Source organism: Tiliqua scincoides, chromosome 2 (assembly GCF_035046505.1).
Source record: "Tiliqua scincoides isolate rTilSci1 chromosome 2, rTilSci1.hap2, whole genome shotgun sequence".
Classification (NCBI taxonomy): Eukaryota; Metazoa; Chordata; class Lepidosauria; order Squamata; family Scincidae; genus Tiliqua; species Tiliqua scincoides.
The window spans coordinates 2,588,114-2,607,534 of record NC_089822.1 but is presented as its reverse complement, the minus strand read 5'-3'; the positions used below and the strand labels follow the sequence as shown (position 1 = coordinate 2,607,534).

The 19,421-nt window shown below is 47.2% G+C and overlaps 1 protein-coding gene across 1 annotated transcript in view; it reads right to left on the bottom strand.

Moving 5' to 3' along the window:
* Positions 1–1,184: 1,184 nt before the first annotated feature.
* The window catches only part of UBAP2 (ubiquitin associated protein 2), a 75,842-nt gene continuing 57,605 nt past the window's right edge, over positions 1,185–19,421 (bottom strand). The window contains exons 19-28 of the mRNA XM_066613443.1: positions 18,835–19,021; positions 15,940–16,031; positions 14,683–14,730; positions 11,496–11,574; positions 10,569–10,783; positions 8,015–8,114; positions 6,702–6,809; positions 4,508–4,575; positions 3,980–4,171; positions 1,185–2,332 (exon numbers count right to left, since the gene is read on the bottom strand). Of these exons, the coding sequence (XP_066469540.1) occupies positions 2,237–2,332; positions 3,980–4,171; positions 4,508–4,575; positions 6,702–6,809; positions 8,015–8,114; positions 10,569–10,783; positions 11,496–11,574; positions 14,683–14,730; positions 15,940–16,031; positions 18,835–19,021 (1,185 nt within the window). The 3' untranslated portion in view covers positions 1,185–2,236. The remainder of the gene's footprint in view (positions 2,333–3,979; positions 4,172–4,507; positions 4,576–6,701; positions 6,810–8,014; positions 8,115–10,568; positions 10,784–11,495; positions 11,575–14,682; positions 14,731–15,939; positions 16,032–18,834; positions 19,022–19,421) is intronic.

The window sequence follows — 19,421 nt, the reverse complement described above, 5'->3', positions numbered from 1 at the left end:
TCCTTTACTATTGCTATGCTCTGTGCCAATAGCAAACATGCACTGCAGCCACCAGAATAGAAGCCAACCACAATTACAGCAACACTCCATAAACAATTGGCCACTAATGTGCTATTTCAATGTTGTGCTGCATCACTGAAGGACAGTCTTAACGCTACATGAAACTCAAAATAAGCATCCAGAATTTTTAAGCAGCTTGTGGTAAAAACAATGGATTGTAGGCATGGAGAATAGAGGAAGCTATTGGGGAAAATTAAACCACCAAGATGGAAAATACTTCAAGAACACGGATTGCTTATTCTCACAGCATCAAACATCATCAGTTACCCTCTGCACAAATGAGTAGCTGATGGTTGACACATCATCTTAGAACTCTTACTTGGCTGGAACAGAATCACATTTCACCCACAGGAATCCTCCTTAGAACCAGCATTGTGCACTTAAACCCACCACCTTTTTAACTTCTTAAAATAGACATGCTTGTGTCAGAGCAAAAATCATACACTGATCCAGGTAAATTTGTTTCCTTCCTCTGTAACATGAATGAGAAGCTTTTCCATAGACTGAAGTCTCCCTGGAGAGTCCAATCACTGGATGCCTTTTCATTTCCTCCGCTTGGCTTCCTTTCTGGGTGCTGTTTTACAATTTGGTGTAGAGACCAGAAACAGCAGCCCTCATCTGTTGCAGTAAATTCTGCAGACGCAGCTGAAGGCTTCTCTGCCCTCTCAGCTCATCACAGAAGAATATTACGCTGCTTGGTGATGCTGTTGGCACGTCTGTCCAAGTGCAGCGCTTTGATCTTTTCTCCACCATGTCCTAGACTGGCAGAAGATGGACACTTAAACAGATCCCTTGTATTTCTGTCCCCAGCCCCAGATCTCCAGCCAATCCACTAACTTGCTTAGGCTGTCCAGAGTTCTATAGATTGCACATCCTAGTAGCTACCTAGTTCTAGGCACAAGATAAGCCATGGGAGGACTTCTGGCACTGTTAGGTAACACTGCAGGAGGAGGAAGTCCACACTGTCCAGCTATTTGTGTGCTAAGAAGCCATTTTGTTGTGCTGAGGTACTGAGAACATCAAGAAGGGGGGTTCTTGCTAACCCCTGACTTTAGGCCAGATGTGAATCACTGGGCAAGGGCAAGTGCAGAGCCAGCTGACTTTTGAAAATGGAGACTGCAAACTTTCGATATGCGTAGAACTTTATTAGGTGGAGTTTGGGCTAAAAAAACACAAAATTTTTAACACATTCACCACAGTGGTGTAGAACAGGAAGAATGGAGAGTTCCTCCTGCACACACAGATGCATACCCCCCCTTCACGTTCTACTCCTGCCCCTGCAAAGAAAGACTGGGTGGAGTTCATGAAGAGCCATCACTGATTAATTCTATTTATCCTGGTTCAGATATGTGGAGTGGCACCCAGGCCAAGGAAAGGGGGAAAGAGAGAGTTACAAGATGCACCCATGGCATCCTTTCATTTAAAAAATCCCTGCATTGCCGAAGCCCTGACTGGTCAACACTATTCTGGGAGAAGCAGAGCAGACCAAAGTCTCTGGCAGGAGAACATGGGGATGGGGTGGGGAGAAATCCCAGCGACCTCGCAGCTTAAAAAAAGTTGTCCAAAAAAACATGATGCTGCTATTTGCAGCCAGACTACTCAACCTGTGTGCTGGCAGGACTGGGCAGACAGGGAACAAAAATACTCTTTAAAAAACAAACTACATGTAAGAAACTAGGAGGAAGGCGAAAAGCCTCCATTCCTCTAGCGAGCCTCGCCATTTGCCAGAGTTAAGAACAGCCTTTCAGTCGTAGTGTCTCTGAACCCAACAACAAAAAGCGGCACACTTTGTCCTTCGAGTGCAACACCCTCAAAGCAATATAAAAAAAATCCAGAGAGCTGCCCTGGGTCAACAAGGGTTGGAGCTCCTGTAGGAGGAAGAAAACAGGCTTCCTCAAAAAATAAAATGCAGAAGCCACCATTAGACTCTATGACATTTACAAATACATACATAAATATATTACATACAACGTAAACCACAGAGGAGGTGGGCAAGGAACTGCATACGCAGGGAAGTGGTGGCCGTTCTCCTGCACAGGCTTCTGGGCTGGACTCCTGGATCCTCAACCCACACGCTCCCCATCTGTCTTCTGGGCAGATCCAAGGATGGCTGCTGGCTGCTACTTGCGGTCTTCTCTCCCTCTTCCCCCCACCCCCGGTTCTTCTGTGTCTGGGGTTAATTTGTCCAGTATGGGGAAGTTCCATAGGCAGTTTTGGTAGCCTGAGACTTCTGCTGCATGGCACTTGGCTGATTGCGCTGGCCGGATCCACCCTAGAAAAAGGCAAGAGAGAGAAAGTCACTTGAAGATGCACTTTGCACCAGCGGCTGCAGCAGGGGCCACCACCAGTTATCTCAGGGGCTGCTTTTGATTCAGGGAGCCACCTGTAGGATACTTAAACCCCCAGAAGCCTTTGCAAAAAGATTCTCATTGTTTACAGCTCTGTAAAAATAGCTGGGGGGTGAAGGGCACAGGCACACATGGACCACCACAAGCTCGAAAAGTGACAACTGGCACATTCTCTGATGGGCAACACCAGAAGACCCAGAAGTGGCACATCCTGCAGCAGTTTTCAGACATCATAGCAAGTCCTCTACCCACCAGGTGCCATTTTCCAGACATTTCAAGCCCCCAAGTGTGTGGGGGGGATGGTCTTTTAATGAGATTTCCATTCAAAGTAGAACTGGATAGCTTTTGATTTTCCAGAAGAGCAATGAGTCCATCCCTTGGAAACCTCCATCCATTAAAAAAACATCATCTGTCAGAAGGACAAGCAGAGTTCCACCATGTACAACAGACATCAGTGCAACTATATTATTTCCTTTTCCATCCAGAGAATACCACTGAGTTTAGGAATGAGGAAGCAGGAGGGTGATAAAGCTAAAACCAGTGTGTCGTAGACGTCATACACTTCCAAGGTTTTGGGGTGCTCAGAGTTCTTGGTTCTCGAACCCTAGAGCCCTCAAGGACCCGTTTGGTAGTACTGCCACCACCCTGTGTGTGCCAGTGTCTCAGTCCAGGGACACTGAGACCCTCTAGGCTTAATTCTATCTCTTGCAGGCACTGAGCTCTTTCTCCAATTAAAGCCTCAGTCCTCAAGTTACTAGTCCTCAATGAGGATTTGGTAGCTTGTTGAACGGCTAGGCAGGATTCTGAAACTTTGTCCCCAACAGACAATGACACAACTTAGTAAAAGGATTTTTACTTTATTAAATGCATAGGGTTACATGATGCTAGAGGCATAAATGCTAGAGGCAAATGCTAAAGGCATAAAACTTCTAGGAAACATATCAGCATTAAAATGACAAAGCTAATTGGCTATCTCTGTTATTCCCCAACTCTCACCTGGGTCAGCTTTCTTTTGTAGATCTTTCCTCCAAGTTACCTTTGAGGCCACATGGCCCTGGCCCTCTGCCTGCAGGATGTTGCACCCACAACCTTTTCCACCAAAAGAGACAAAGACCCCCACACACCACTTGGGCTTTGTTCTTATACTTCTTATGGTGACAGGTCTGAGGTGACTCTGTACTCATTTAAACTGTCCAATCAGAGACCCTTGGGGCCAGAATCTTCCCAAAATGGGGCTGGATGCTAGTCCTCTTAGTTCTTCCCCTCCCCACCGGAGATTCATGGGCACTCTCTGTCTGCTTAGGTGCTACATTATCACCTTCCATTGAGTTGTAAATTCCTTGCAGCTAGAACTGCAAGCCACTTCTCTGTTACTGGTTTAGCTTGGTTCAGGCTTTACATGCTACTAGGCCTAAACGGTACATATTCATAACACAGTGCACAGATCACTGTGGCAGCTAAGCCTTCTGCCCCACGGGAGGGGAAGCACCACAGTCAAGTGAAAGGTTTCCAGGCCTGCATGGTGGGCAACCCTGGGGCATCTGCCCTGCCTCCCTGCCCCAGCCACTCACCTGTCCATCTTGCTGCAGGTGATGGTGCAACAGCTGTGCGTGAGGTTGCTGATGGGCAGGCAGGATGTGGAGGAACGGGGCTGGGGCATAGCCAGAAGCCGCACCTGGGTTCAGGGGCCCCGTGGAGCCAAGGGCAGAGGGGAGGCTGAACGGGGGTGGAGTGCCAGCATGGAATCCCTGCTTGTCAAAAGTCTGAGCAGAGGAGAACAAACAAAGACACCTGAAGACATAGAAAGACAGGGCAGACACACGGTCATCTCTGACCAGAGCATGCTACGGGGCCGGGAGGGAGAGGATGACCCGGGTTCTGCCCCAGAATCATGTGAAACCGCATTTCAAGATGCCAGAGCATTTGCTGAGTGTTGAGGCAAGGGTGCAGCCTGAACTGCGGGTGGGCCTACGCCCACCTCTGGCATTCTCGCAGTGTGTAAGACCCAAGGACATCTCAACAAGGAGCTGCATGCGAGATCAGCAGCACACTGACGAGGGGTCCGCAGTGGCAGCAGCAGGGGACCAGGGGCTCCTCACCTGAGTCTTGTTGTAGACAGAGCCAGAGATATCAGGCACTCCAGAATTACTTGAGGTTACAGAAACACCTAGAAACAGGAAAAAAACAGAGCTCTGAAGACAGACACGTTGCTGTCTGCATCTCCCAAACCAGGTCAGCTGGTGTGACCCTTTTGCCTTGGAGCAGGCTTCCTTCTGCCCCAAGCCAGAGTGTGCCACACTGTTCCTTTAAAAGACAACAGCCTGGACGGCTGAACAGCTGCTATTACAAATAATCCAGCAGGGGCAACAACCAGCCGGCTGTAACTGCTAAACTGAAGTACTGGAGTTGCAACATTTAAATCAGTGGTTACCAACCTTTAGGAGCCTGTGGATGACTGAGGCAAAAATTGGAATTGTCATGGACCATGTGCATGCCCCCATCCCCCGGCACAAAAAAGCAAATAAATTTGTAACAAAGAAGGTTTATTTGAGATCTCTTAGATTTTTTTATAGAGAAAATTTATGTGTTGCTGGTTTTGTTGCCAGCTGCAGGCAGCCTGTTCTACACCCTCTCTGGTAGTCTGTGGGGAGGCTTCTCACTGAGCAAGCGTGCCCCATGGAGGGTGGAGAACAGACTGCCCACAGCTGCAGCCCCACATCAGTGCCACCTGCGGCTGCGGACAGTCCATTCTCTGCCCTCTCTGATGGTCTGTGAGGGAGTGCTCACTTGGCAAGACACTGGAAGTGATCTTTTCTTCCTGTGACCTTGTAGACCACTTCTCAGGATTTCGCAGACCGCCTGTGGTCTGCAGATCACTGGCTGGGAAACAGTGATTTAAATCAACAACAAAGATGCTTCTCATTAAATTGGCATGCCTTTATAGTTTTTATAAACATTTGTATAGAAAAGAAGGTTACATCTTAGAAGAGGCCTATCCTGTCTCCCACACCGGGGGGAATGCTTCCTGGAAGGCAAACGCAGGCGTCTGTGGCCTGTGTCCCTGAACATCCAACTCTTGCTTCAGCCCCTGAAAATCTCACCACTTACTGAGTGAAAATTCACAGAACTTGTCAGCTAAGGGGTTCCTGACTGGCTGGCTGGCAGCCCCACAAGCACAAAGTCAGGAGCACAGAGCAGTAGAGGGCCTTCCCGTCCTGCTAGCATGCCTTCTCCCAGCACTTGGAAGGCCTGCTGAGTAAGATGAGCCCCTGGTCTGCTCCCACATTTCCAGCAGCATTCTGATTGGAGGCTGAACATGTCACTAACATACCCAGGCTTTGAAAGACAAGTGCAGCCACCATGCCACGCAGCCTTTACCTGTGTCCCCCCACCCCGGCTTTGCAGGAGGCCCACAACTTGGAACTGAATTAAGGGAAAGGTTGCAAAGGCCTCTATGTGAAGCTCCTGTGGAAGGTCATTCAGAGAACTGACCTCTTCCAAAGCACCAATTTTTTCAGTTCTAGGCCACTGGAAGCAGGGGCCTAAATCAAAGGAAGGGCAGTCATGTCTCTAGGGGGTCTTACTTCCACACCCCCAAGTACAGAGTTTGGTCTTCACCCAAACTAGGAACATCCAACCTCAGAGCTCCTTAAAAGTGAACGGATGATGTGGTCCAGATGACTGCGTTTGCTCTGCTGAATGTGTAAAGACTATGCTTCCTCACAGAGCAATCAGCCCACCCAGCAAATCTCATCGCCCCCCCCCCGAAGGGTAGAATTTCCCAGGCTCTCTATTCAAGATCATTCCATCAGAAATGTAGGGTGTTGAACAGGGGCTTCCTGCACACAAGGCTCTGCACTCAAGCAGAGCCTGCCCACTGGTAAAGCTTTTGTACCAGTTTTAAAAAGACCAATAAGATATATAGCAAAATCAATCCAGTGTTTGAGGTATGTGAAGTCCTACAGTACTACTTGGAATGCCTGATTCCTCTGCCTCACCAGCCCCTCCATGCCAGATTAAAGCCATGCCCAGCTTGGTTTCTGCCAAGTTACAGGAGCACCCCCTCCCCCACCATACTGGGGAGTTGTTCTGCGGCTTGGGTCTTGTTCCCCTTCAAACCCTGGGCTGATCCTCTGAGTAAAACTGCAAAGACAAAGCCCAGCCCTGGTAGACCAGTAATGAGAGGAAAGCTGGAACAGGCCCTTGAGAAGCCTCGGAAGCCCTGGCCGAGCCAAGGGGATCCCAGACTTCCCAAATGGGCAGCAGGAGAGAAAACCACAAGACGTTCATTACCCTTTCCTGGTCCACTGCAAGATGCTTTGTTTTGTGCTTGAGAGGACCCAACGTAGCCTCCTTTGCTGTAGTCTCCGGCTGCCGTCCCCTGAGTCACATCCTCATAGCCTGATAGTGTGAACAAGAGGAAGGAGAGTGGTGTTACTGGTACAACTGCTTCCATGTCTAGGGCACTGGGCAATGTGACTGAACATAGCGCTTGGGTACACTAAATAAGAACATAAGAACAGCCCCACTGGATCAGGCCATAGGCCCATCTAGTCCAGCTTCCTGTATCTCACAGCAGCCCACCAAATGCCCCAGGGAGCACACCAGATAACAAGAGACCTCATCCTGGTGCCCTCCCTTGCATCTGGCATTCTGACACAACCCATTTCTAAAATCAGGAGGTTGCGCATACACATCATGGCTTGTATCCCGTAATGGATTTTTCCTCCAGAAACTTGTCCAATCCCCTTTTAAAGGCATCCAGGCCAGATGACATCACCACATCCTGTGGCAAGGAGTTCCACAGACCAACCACAAGCCGAGTAAAGAAATATTTTCTTTTGTCTGCCTAACTCTCCCAACACTCAATTTTGGTGGATGTCCCCTGGTTCTGGTGTTGTGTGAGAGTGTAAAGAGCATCTCTCTATTCACTCTGTCCTTCCTGTGCATGTCTCAATAATGCCCCCCCCTCAGGCAACTCTTTTCTAGGCTGAGGTGCCTGAGGGGGGACATGAATGAGACATACAAAATTATGCAGGGGATGGACAGAGTGGATAGGGAGATGCTTGAGAGTGCATAGAGAGATGCCACCCAATTCCTGGGTGGGTGGGCTGGGAGAGGGAGGCGGGGCTGGAATCTGGCAGTAATGCCAGATCCCAACCCCCCTTCCCAGGGAGAACGGAGCAGCTTCAAGCTCTCCTCAGACTTGCGCCACCTTCAGAGGTGGCGCAAGTCGAAGGAGACCCATAGAGGTCAGTGGCCCTTACCCAGGAGTAAGGGGAAAAGTTTCCCCTTGCCTCTGGCCAAGCCGCTTCTGGCCACTATCCTGCACTGGATACAGTACAAGCCTCTTGGCTTGCCTGTTCCAGTGCAAGATAGGATTACTGCACTGCCCTTGCCTCACAAACCTTTTGGAATTCTTTGGAAAGGTCAACAGGCATGTGGATGTGGGAGAACCCGTGGACATTATAGATCTGGCTTTTCAGATTTGGTGTTGCGTGACACACTCCCTCACACATGGTCATCTTTCCCTTCCACAGGAACAAGCCTGTATCACACTACAGGTAAAAAAGAGGAATTCACAGCAGAACATTTGCCACCGTTACCTGCTCCATAGCCGTGCTGACTGTAGCCACTTGCTTGCTGGAAGGGTGTTGAAGCAGTGCTTAAGCTGAGGCTGTGCTGCTTGGCTGACGCCGGAGGTACCTAAGTGCAGGCAAACAGAGGCAGGTAAAAGAAGGTCAAGTTATTTATAAGACCTTCCATCTTTGTCCAATGGAAGGAGGGCCACAACTCAAAAAGCCTAACGCTTAAAAAAATTAAGATTAAACAATGGATACAAAAATCAGAAGATAGCAGCATAAAAAGTAACCAGGAACTCTTAACAACAAAGCAGTCTTAGACAGGAGACAAATTCAGAGCCTGCTGTAAAACAACAGCCACTTACCCCACCACAAGTGAAATGGCTGGGGAATCTTTGAGCAATGTGAGTAGTTTAAGACAGGGGCTGCATAATTAGAACTGTCTTATAGGACTATGATAGCGGTTCTCACATATTTAGCACCAGGACCCACTTTTTAGAATGAGAATCTTCAGAACCCACTGGAAGTGATGTCATCAAGCAGGAAAATTTGGAATAATGCTAGGCTACAATCCTACTTACAACCAGGAGTAAGTCCCATTTACTGTCATTGTTGAAAGAATATACTGTACATAGTAGCTTGTTTAAAGTACTGCATTCCCCAAATGCAGTCACATACCATGGTAGCATCAAATCTAATATATTAAAAATAAGATACTGAAATGAATGGGGACCTACCTGGAATTGGCTTGTGGCCCACTTAGTGGGTCCCAACCCACAGTTTGAGAAACACTGGACTATGGTATTTTCTTTGCTAATTCATTCCAGTCATTACAAATTTCCCTGGTTTCTGTCCAGGCATGAGGTGGGGATTAGAAGGCCAAAAGAATTTGAGTAGCATCCCAGCTCCATCTGCTGGACGTTAAAGAGCACTGCATCCAACTGGTGAACACTTTACACTTTATAGCCAAGCCAGGAGCAGTGCTACTCACCATAGGTAACTGTGTAGCATCAACAGAGATGATTGGGAGAGGTTGATTGCGATTTTGGAAAAATGGTCTTCTGGCCAAAAATCCATTACCCCGGGGTCATTCAAAATTAATGTGAAAAAATAAAATTTTCCCTAAGCAGTATTCCCCATCTGCCTGCTTGGCTTTTTACCACCCACCTGTATTTCCTCTTTTTGTTAATCCCTTTTGTTTAGACTTTAAATAAACTAATTACATTTTGACCTGTTGTCTCCCTGGCCCACGTTCACCAGTAATTCAGTGGACTTTCACATCTTTTCAACCTGCAAACACTGCTGTAGGATTGATCCCCTCTGCTCTCTTGGGAGGGGTATTTCCCAGATGACCCCCCCCCCCTTCACCTAGTCTGTATAGCCTGGCATGGTGGCAATGAATACAAACTACCAAGGCTCCCCTCCCCCTTTCTGCTGCTGGTTCAGTAGAGAAAGTGGGTAGAAAGAAGCTGTATATGTACACACGTAAACCACTAGGCCTGCGGTTTTCAAACTCTCTGGGTTTGAAACCCGCAGTAAGTCTTGGCGGGGGCAGGGGCAGGCAGCAGGGGCAGGCAGCGACATGATCCCCAGGATTGCATCGCTCAGGGGGCTGCACGGACTGGGATGCACTCACCAGTCCCTGCAGCAGCCGCCCCTGCGTGCAGGGAGCCCTGTGCGACCACCTGCAGAGCGCCCCAGGTCAGGGAAAGGGAGAGTGGAGCGATCTGCTCTGCCTCCGCAAAAGCAGAGCGCGATCGCCCCACTCTCCCTCTCCCTGACCTGGGGTGCCCTGCAGGTGGTCGCACAGGGTTCCCCGCACACAGGGGCGGCTGCTGCAGGGACTGGTGAGTGCATCCCAGTCCCTGCAGCCCCGTCAGAAGGGAAAGCAGAGCAATCTTGCTCCGCTTCCGGTTTTGTGGAGTGGGGTGCGGTCGCTCCGCTTTCACTTTTCCTGACCTGGGGAGCCCTGCCAAAGGTTGCGCAGGGCTCCCTGCACCCCTGGGAGGCTGCAGGAGGTTTGGGCACGTGCACCCAAGCCCCTGCAAGCCCCCCTGATCCTGTGGATGATTATCCTGTGGACTGCACCGCTGCCTTCCCCCTGTCTCCTGGCTGCCCCCGCCCCTTAAGGGGCCAGAAGCCAGGACCCACAGGCTGGGGGGTTGCGACGCCCCAGTTTGAATACCACTGCACTAGGCACTGGTCTCCTCGGTCAGTCTGCCTTCTCCCAGGAGTTGCTGGCCCTGACAAGCTCAGTGGTGCTTATTCATTATTATATGTTTTCTAAAAGTCTGTGTTACTGCTAGTTTTTGTCTGTTTTCTAAGAAGTCTTTATACATTGTAGGCCACACTGAACCTCTCAGGAGCTAGAGCAGGTTAAAAGTATATTTAAAATAAAGCATTGACATGGTGTGCCTTTGGGCCCGCTCCAGGCCCCATGACATTCTTCCCTGCTCTGGAACACTAGAGCACTGGTTCACTGAGACTCCTCCCACCAGCCCATCTCAATCATGGTAAAAGGAATATTTTGGAAGCACCCCAGGAGAAGTCTGAGAGACCATTGGGCTGCACAACTTACAAACATGGTAGGTCCATACTGAAACGCGCTGGGGACTCCTGGCACTCCAGCATAATAGGGCAGACCAGTGTAGCTGTATCCAGGGGGCAGGGTGGGGTTGAGGAAGGGCTGCTGCGTTGTGTGGTGTGTCTGAGTCTGGTTTTGCTGCACTTGGGCCATGGTGGTAGCAGGTGTGGGGGAGGCAGAATCCCCACGACCGAATTTTGTTATGTCACCTGAAAAACACAGAAAAAGCACACTGTACAAGACTGTGAAGACTGTGTCTCTGGCCAAGGATCCATACAGACCAAGGTTATGGTGACTTTCTATGTACAATGAGCAAGTAAGCCTGCTGCAATCTCTTGAGGAACTGATAGAGAGACAACCACTTGCAATCCACAGAACTACCTTCCAGTGTAGGACAACTGGCAGACACCAAGACCAGCCTATCATCAGTGATGCAACAGGCAACTTGCTCTGTGGTGGTACTTTAGTCACAATATTCTTTGATTCATTCATTCCTCTCTCATGAGATGTTAGTAGTCCCTCACAGACTGAGAATCAGGGCTCTATTCTTGCTGGGGAGGGGGGGCAGTCCCAGCCTCTCTCATTACAGAAAACAAGTTTCATAACATTTGCCTTTATAGGCAGGAAGTATTTGCTAAGTTGGTACATTGCACATTTAATACTGCACTCACTTGAACACTTTCTAAGATTGCTGTAAACCACCTTGAGCAGGACTAATGCAGAGACAACCCCACTGGGTCAGTGCTGCCTTTTTGCCTCCTCAAAATGGACAGCCCATAGTGTTGCAGGGAAGCTCACGAACAGGGCACAACTGGAGCTGCATAGGGTCACTTCTTCCTAGATGTGGATCCAATAGCCTACCAGCTACACCGAGCTAACACTACTTTCTCCCCTGTGCCAGACTTCAGAACTCTGACTCACCTGAGTATGGATTGTTGGTGAGGCTCCCCTCTCTGCCAGTCAATGTTGCAGGAGCGGGAAATGTAATTCCATAATAATCCTAAAGAAAAGTAAACATCAGAACAGTTTTACTCCTGTAGCTCAGAGCTACAGAACTAGCTCAGAGCTATGATGACGCCAACTCTCTGACCCACAGTTTTCATGCAACTGGCAAAACAGGCAGAACAAACATGGAACCCAATTTATCATCTGCATTGCTCAGGGCTTTCCTAGAATCACATCATGCCAAGAGCTGGCTGCCTCATAGCAGCCACTTCTTTTAACACCGTGAAAGTGTCTTTTGTGCTGGAACGGGACTAAAAAAGCAGCTTAGCTACAGACTGGTGCACCTCTGAACTGGCAAACGGTGATTTGTGATCAGCCAAATCAGCACTCCATGGCTCCAAGTGGGTTGGAAACCAGTTGGAACTGAAAGACCAGGACGATGACTTCTCCATTGCAGACTAAAGTGGGGAGTGGATGGAAAACGAAGGTGGACAAGCAGCTCAGAACCATATTTGTCTCCATTTTTAGAAGCTCCACAACAGCTTGAGCCCTAAAATATGGGAAAAGGCAAACTATGTGCAAACCACAACAAGCGTTTATCTAGCGCTCACTGAGGCCAAGACCAAACGTGCGGAAACTCACATGGCAGTGGGCATATGCCACAGAGTAAGTGCAAAGTGAAGCAATACTCACATGAGTTTCCTTATCCCATGGGTTTTGTGCCATGGCATATCCAAGTACTGCAACTTTTTCCCACTCATCTCTCTTAATCTGTGAGTTCGAAGCCTTCCACATGCGCTTTTGAATGGACACTTGCAAACCCATGTGGGTTTCAATATCCGTGAATTTGGTAGGTGAGGCAGTTGAGGCAACTGTCTGCTCCCCTTGCCTGGACATAGGATCAGGATATGCGACTTCTCTTCAGGGAACATAGTTCATGAAGCCCTTGGTGTGAAACCACCCCTTCCAGCGGGCAAGTGCTGCTGGGATTTCTGCAGACCCAGGAAGTCTGCCCTGGTGTGACTAGCAGTACGGCAGGAGGACTGGTGCAGTTCGTTGCATTAAAAAAGCCCTGGATTGTGGTGAATGTGTGGTCACAAATCTCACGAATTGAAACCCTCTGTCTAATGTGATCCATGGACGTATTTTCCCATGGAACAGCTGCACGTTTGGTTTGGGCCTGAGCATGCAAAGACCTTACAGTGATATGATCCTGACACAACTCTGACAAAGAAGCTACTACTGTCCCCTAGCAATAAGGAGGCAGAGAGGGCACCGCTTCCTAAGGCAACCTAGAAAGTTCATTGCAGCAGCAAGCTTGAGCCGGAGCCATGAATCCATTTGTATAACACTTACCTGTGTTATCCATTGTTATCCTTTCAGTTATTGTAAAAAGCATTAAGCACAAAGATAAACCCCAGCTCAGCGTCCCCACCCTCCCTGTCCATATTTGGAGCAGCCCTCCCCATTCTCAGTTTCTGGCCAGTTTTGCTTTCAATATATCAGCAATACTCTCTTTCCAGCTTTTTGGTTGCTGAGGGATAGTCCAGAACTAAGCAGTCCCACACAAGGATATTGTCACAGACCATAAGGGAAGTGAGATCAAGTGAAATGGCTAGCTGGACAGCGACTCCCTTCACAGAGTTCATATTTTACATTAATAGCAGAAAAATAAAAAGTTTTTCTTCATGAAAAAGTCACTCCAAACATAATTCCCCCCCCCCCCAGTTCTAGAAAAACAAAACTCATGAGCTCACAACAGAAACTCAGAGGAAAAGGAATTTGAGTGTTTTAGTGAATCTTTAGCGGGAGAAAGCTTAACATAAGAACAGCCCCACTGGATCAGGCCATAGGCCCATCTAGTCCAGCTTCCTGTATCTCACAGTGGCCCAACAAATGGCCCAGGGAGCACACCAGATAACAAGAGACCTCATCCTGGTGCCCTCCCTTGCATCTGGCATAGCCCATTTCTAAAATCAGGAGGTTGCACATACACATCATGGCTTGTAACCCATAATGGATTTTTCCTCCAGAAACTTGTCCAATCCCCTTTTAAAGGCATCCAGGCCAGATGCCATCACCACATCCTGTGGCAAGGAGTTCCACAGACCAACCACACACTGAGTAAAGAAATGTTTTCTTTTGTCTGTTCTAACTCTCCCAACACTCAATTTTAGTGGATGTCCCCTGGTTCTGGTGTTATGTGATAGTGTAAAGAGCATCCCTCTATCCACTCTGTCCATCCCCTGCATAATTTAATTTAATAAAAGCTTACCAGTAGATTAATTTTTAGTTCTAAATGTACCATTTTAGGTGTGTTGTTTTTAGTCCTTGACAATGCCTTACATGTGAGCGCGAAACAATAGGAGAGTCTAAACTTGCTGAATGTGGTCAAAAATCCCAAAAGGACTTTTTATTTTAGTTTGTCATTGCATTGAAACCAAGTCTACAGTTGGCATTTGCCCTCCAAACTAGAGTTGCAAATCGCAGTCTGAAGCTTGCTTGCTGGAGGAATGCTAACCAAGCTATGCAAAAGGTAAGTAAAAGTGAGTTTGGAATTCCCATTCCAAAAATCTGCCCTTTCCTGCCCCTTGTTCGGTTGTATTTTGGCTGCTGCTGGTTTTTAGATTTTCTTTTTGGTATGGAACCTTCTGAGGTTCAATTGTGAACCAGAAAAGCAGGACACAAATGTCCTCAATATTTATTTATTTATTCGATTTATATTCCGCTTTTCTTCCCGAAGGGCACCCAAGGCGGCTAAAGCTTTGGGTTCAGAATAAAGCTTCAGGACGTGGTTGAATGAAGGACTTTGTCTCCTCCCCCTGCCAAATGTATATAACTTGGTCCCTCCAACTAGTAAGGGGTCACAGAACACTGAAAGTAATCAGTTGGACAACTAACTAGAAGTTATGCAGTGTGGAGAAGCCCCACCTCATGCCCAGCAGAAGCCTCCAAGTGCCCCTAGTTTTTAAGCATGTGATAAGGACAGGTAACTTGCTCTTCTATATGAAATCAAAGCTTTGATCCCAAAGTCCTATTGAAGCTAGTGAACTGTGACTTAACGTTACACATTTCAAATCATGTCAACACACGTTTATAGATCTCTCAAAAGGATACCATCTCAGATACAGTGTGAACACTTCCACTGAAAAAAGTCACTTACCATAGGTAGCCTGGACTGGAGCACTTGGAGATCATCATAACCATAAATCTGCTTAAGGACAGAGAGAATAAAAAGTTACAAGACACCCCCTCACATCATTAAGCTCAGCAACCTCTTGGGCTGCAGGCCAGAACCACCAAGACCCCCAGAGTTTTTTGTAATCAAAATGCCACAGTGGCGAACAGCAGCCATGTCAAGAACAGCTACAAGTGAGAGCACAAGCCTGACCCTCAGGGGCTTTGTGTTTTTGACTGAGGATAACAAATCATGTAGCAATAAAGAACTCCTCTAGCAGTAAGAAACGCTTAGCATTTACATAAGCAGTGGTTTCAAAGTGCTTTCCAACAGTACCTTCTTGCAGTCCTTACAAGAACCATATATGGTAGGCTATTCTCTGCACACTGCAGGCTGAGAGACAGAGAGAAAGTGGTTTGTCCAAGACCAACTACATGAGTTCATAGCAGGAGGCAAAACCTGAACCAGCGCTTTTCATTTCCAACTCAGTCTCTCAGTCAGAATGCTAGCTAGCTCTTTAAAGGGTAAAAAAATAAAGCACAGCAGGATCAGGCGATTCTGTGGACAAGGTTACAAATGCCTCCTTCCTCCTCCTCACCTCCAGAGTCAATCATGGAACATAGGATCTTGAATTACAGTATTATTGAAACTGCCTTCACTGAACCGGCAAATAAAACCAGGGCAGAATGGCAACCTGAATTGCCTTGCTGGATCAGGCCATTAGTCTACTAGCCCAGCACTCTATCTTCTTCCACCAGTACCTGTTCCAAGGTTAAAGCTTTACTGTGAGAACTGACCTGCTAAATTTTTTGGCAAATGAGATTCATCTAGTTCTAAGGTGTTCCTTAGTGACATAATAAGAGACACATTTGATTGAGGTAACAAAAGAGTGCCCCAGTTTAGACGCTAAGCCAAAGAAAACGCACATTCAGAGGGGAAAAGGCACTCCATGTGTTTTTACACCATCTCTGCAGGATGTAGTCATTGGGTCTTTCCCGTTTCTGAGGAGCATGAGACCTTATTTTTAAGGCAGGTTGCAACTCAATCACATGCAGTTCCACAGTAAGATCCAAGAAGCGCAAGTTGTGCTGGTATCTTCAGACTTGGTGGCAAGTTACACATGACCAAGTCTGCTGTATGCAGATTAACCCTGATCAGACTTGGAGACCCCCATCCACATCCCACTGGCATCTGGGGCATGGGGGAGAAAGCTGACAAGGGCAGGCAGAAGAAACTGCTTACTGGGTAGGCTGGCAGAAGTCCTCCAGGTCCCACAATGTACTGGTTATGTAGCAAAGGAGGTACACCTTGGGGCAGATTGGGGGGTGCTTTTCCTGTAGAACCAAGAGAAATGTTTCTATGAATAAGTTCAGGCTAATAAATACAGTAGAAGAAGAGCCACATAGCTCTCAGTTCTGAAATATGTCCTGTGACAAGCTCTGAAGTAACTACTGACCATGACTTAGAAACAGAAAGTTCTGCAGAGAAAATGGTTGAAAAACTTTAACCTGAAATTGCAAGATACACATAACAAACCATCAGAACAGAAAAATGGAAAGTGCCAGTCTTGACTTCCACTGTTGCCTTCCTGTTATGATACTCCCTGTGCCCGAGAACTGCTTTCCTACCTCTACTACCTGATGAAGCTGCTCAAGTCTCTTCGCAAAAGAGATTCTTCTCCTTGATAATGGCAGACTCCTCCTTTCTGTGCCATCTTCTACCATGACAACTGTTCCCCATTCCCATCTTCTCTTCTTCATCAAACCCTTACCTGTCCTTCTGTGACAATTTAGGGCAGGTATGTGTTAGTTTAACTTGCACTACCAGAAATGACATAAAAGGGATACTGTTTCCTCCCCCGTTTTTTCTCATTTCCTAGGGCAAGGGGGGGGTGGACTCACTACCCTCCATGGCAGCTCTGAGGCTCTCTCCTCTGCCTTCAGTGAAAAACAGTTTCCTGCTTTAACAGGCTTATTCCATCTCACTCAAACAGGGCTCAGAATGCTTAGCAATGATGGTGGTCACAGAACTGAGCCTTCTCAACAAAGAAGCATGCTCTTGTACAGGACTGTGGTACAATTCATTTTGACCAATATGAGTACAAGTAGATTCGGTGGTGTAGCTGGAGGGGGGCGGAGCGCCCAGACTAGCGGGGACCGTCTGCGGGGCGGGTGAGCAACCCCTCCCTTCAGAGCCATTCCCGGTATGGCTCCGTTTTGCTCCCCCTGCTGGGAATGGCTCCGAAGGGAGGGGCCACTCGCTCGCCCCATAGACAGTCCCCGCCAGGCTGGGTGCTCCGCCCCCCTCCAGCTATGCCACTGAGTAGATTACCCCTTATCCAGACATCTGAAATCCAGACATTTTTGTCCAATACTTTTTTTAAACTTTCTGTAGAGTGAACACTAGAAGATCATGCTCATTCTCACATACAGTGCAGGTACATGCCGTAAGTTCTATTCTCTGCTCTGTGGTGTGTACCTGTACAGACATTGCTGAAAAATGTCGAGGCCAATAGATACCCATATGGGTAACAGTAAAAAGAGCAAGAGGAAGCATTTCTCATTATATTTATGCAATTATTCTGAAACTCAGACACATTCCAATCCCAAGCAGTCTGGATAAGGGATATTCAACCTGTACAAAGGTATTTTAGGCAGCAAGCCTGATGCAGCTTTCTTGGGAGGTTCAGCAAGCCCAAGCCTGATCTTCTGGATGCGACACAAAATGTCTCTGGCAAAGTATCTACTAGTTGAGGATAGCTATTAGGATAATTCCAGCAGTGCGGTTTTTAGGTGTATTAAGTAAAATAAAATTTAATTTTATTTAAATTGATAAATTAAATTTAACTCATTTAACATAACTCATGTACTCTCTTTCATTTAAAATTTAATTTTATTTAAATCTAGTGTTCACTCTACAGAAATTTTATTTAAAATAAAATTTTATTTTATTTAAATGCTTTACCTGCCAAGAGAGTGCACCTCTCTGGAAAAGAATGCACGAGTTATAAATTTAACTATGCAAACCTTGAAATAGTTTAGGGAAGTGATTCCCATATTTTAGAAGCCAGCCTGCTGCCTGATTTATAAATGCCAAGGGGTGTGGCTATAATGGTGACCAGACAGCAGTGCTCCCGCCCAGTAGCAGCTCGTTAGACCCTTGATGCACATGGCCTAATCTGCCCAGTCAGTTTCATAACCCAACAAAATTAGGTCATGACCCACTGGTTGGCCCTAAACTCACAGTTTGGGAACTGATGGTTTACAGCTAAACAAAGATTGAAGAAATCTAACCAGCAACCCCCATTGTTTGTGGATTCCCTAAACACCACTCCCCAGAACAAAATCTAAGATCACTCAACTAAGGCATCATTGATATGCAAGTCTAACCCCTCGTGAACCATGAATGAACAGAGTATTGAGCTACCAACCTCAAAATTGTTTTCAACTAAAACTAAACTCTCCAACTAAAAGAGATCTTTAGCAAGCACGATCTTTCCAAATCCCGCTACTCAAGACCTTCAGACTGGAGAGCCAAGGACTGAACCTGGACCTTGTGAAGCACATGCTCCACAGCCAGGTTACAGCCCCTTCCCCATACAAAGTAACATCTTCTCAGAGCAACTAGCTCTACCTCTCCACCCACTCTTCACTTTCACCTCATTCACCCAATGGGAACCAAACTTGCTGAACAAAAGAATGGCCCCAGTGGGTTCTGCTAACAGAATTATGCAGAAATCTGGACAGTAATCTAAATATTACAAAATTTGGTTTCCACAATCCAGATTTTCAAATAACGAGAAATATTTTGGGAAGGGGATTGGAGAGCAGAGGAATGAGAGAAAATGAATGACAGTTTCTCTTATAACCACAAGAGACAGTTTTTTGTTGTTGTTTAGGTAATAAGCTAAACACAAGGTGGAGAGTTTTCCCCATCAAATATTCCCACACATTAAAAAAGGCAAGCAAATTTTATTTCACAGGTCAGTGTGCAAAGCATGCTGAGAAGGCAGAGTCTCTGAGAAGAGGCATAGAATTTCTCAACGCAGTTACAGCTTCATGAGAGGTGCTCAACGGGCAGACCTGCAGACCGAAGTCCTCTCTCACTATATCCACGTGATCGGTTAATATTGCGAACCTGAAGACACTAAGGGAGCTGCCCGTGTGGTGGGGGCTGGTAGACAAACACTGGTCACGTTCAGGCCAAGGCTGTTGGTAGTGTTGGCCATGCTGGAAACCGAAGAGGTGGCGCTAATGGCTGAGGTTGAAGCAATTGAAAAGGTTGCAGAAGGCTGGAGCACAGCGGAGTTCTCAACACTAGTGTGCTGGAAATGAGAGAAAGACACACATACACAAACAAAGGAGGTTAAAGAGAAAGCAAAGGGCGCTGCAGAGTGTCATGTGTACACTTTGTAAGCAAGCAGCATGGCGAAGAAGCCGGCCTTGCGCTGGCATCTGCATTGCCTCCTTAGTTCCAAACACCTGGCTCTGTCCAATCTGGATAGAAAACAGGTGGCATCAAGCAACCCAAGAATTTGCCTACAAATGGACCACGTGGCAGTGCACTCATATGGTCCACTTCACTACCTGCCCTTACAGACTCACTCCCACTTGGCTATACTTTAGTTTCACCAAGGACACCTTACTTTAAAAGCACTGATTCCCAATGAAGAATTAGTGACCTCTTCACTGCTATATATGGATAGTTTAAAAGTTCTAAGTCAC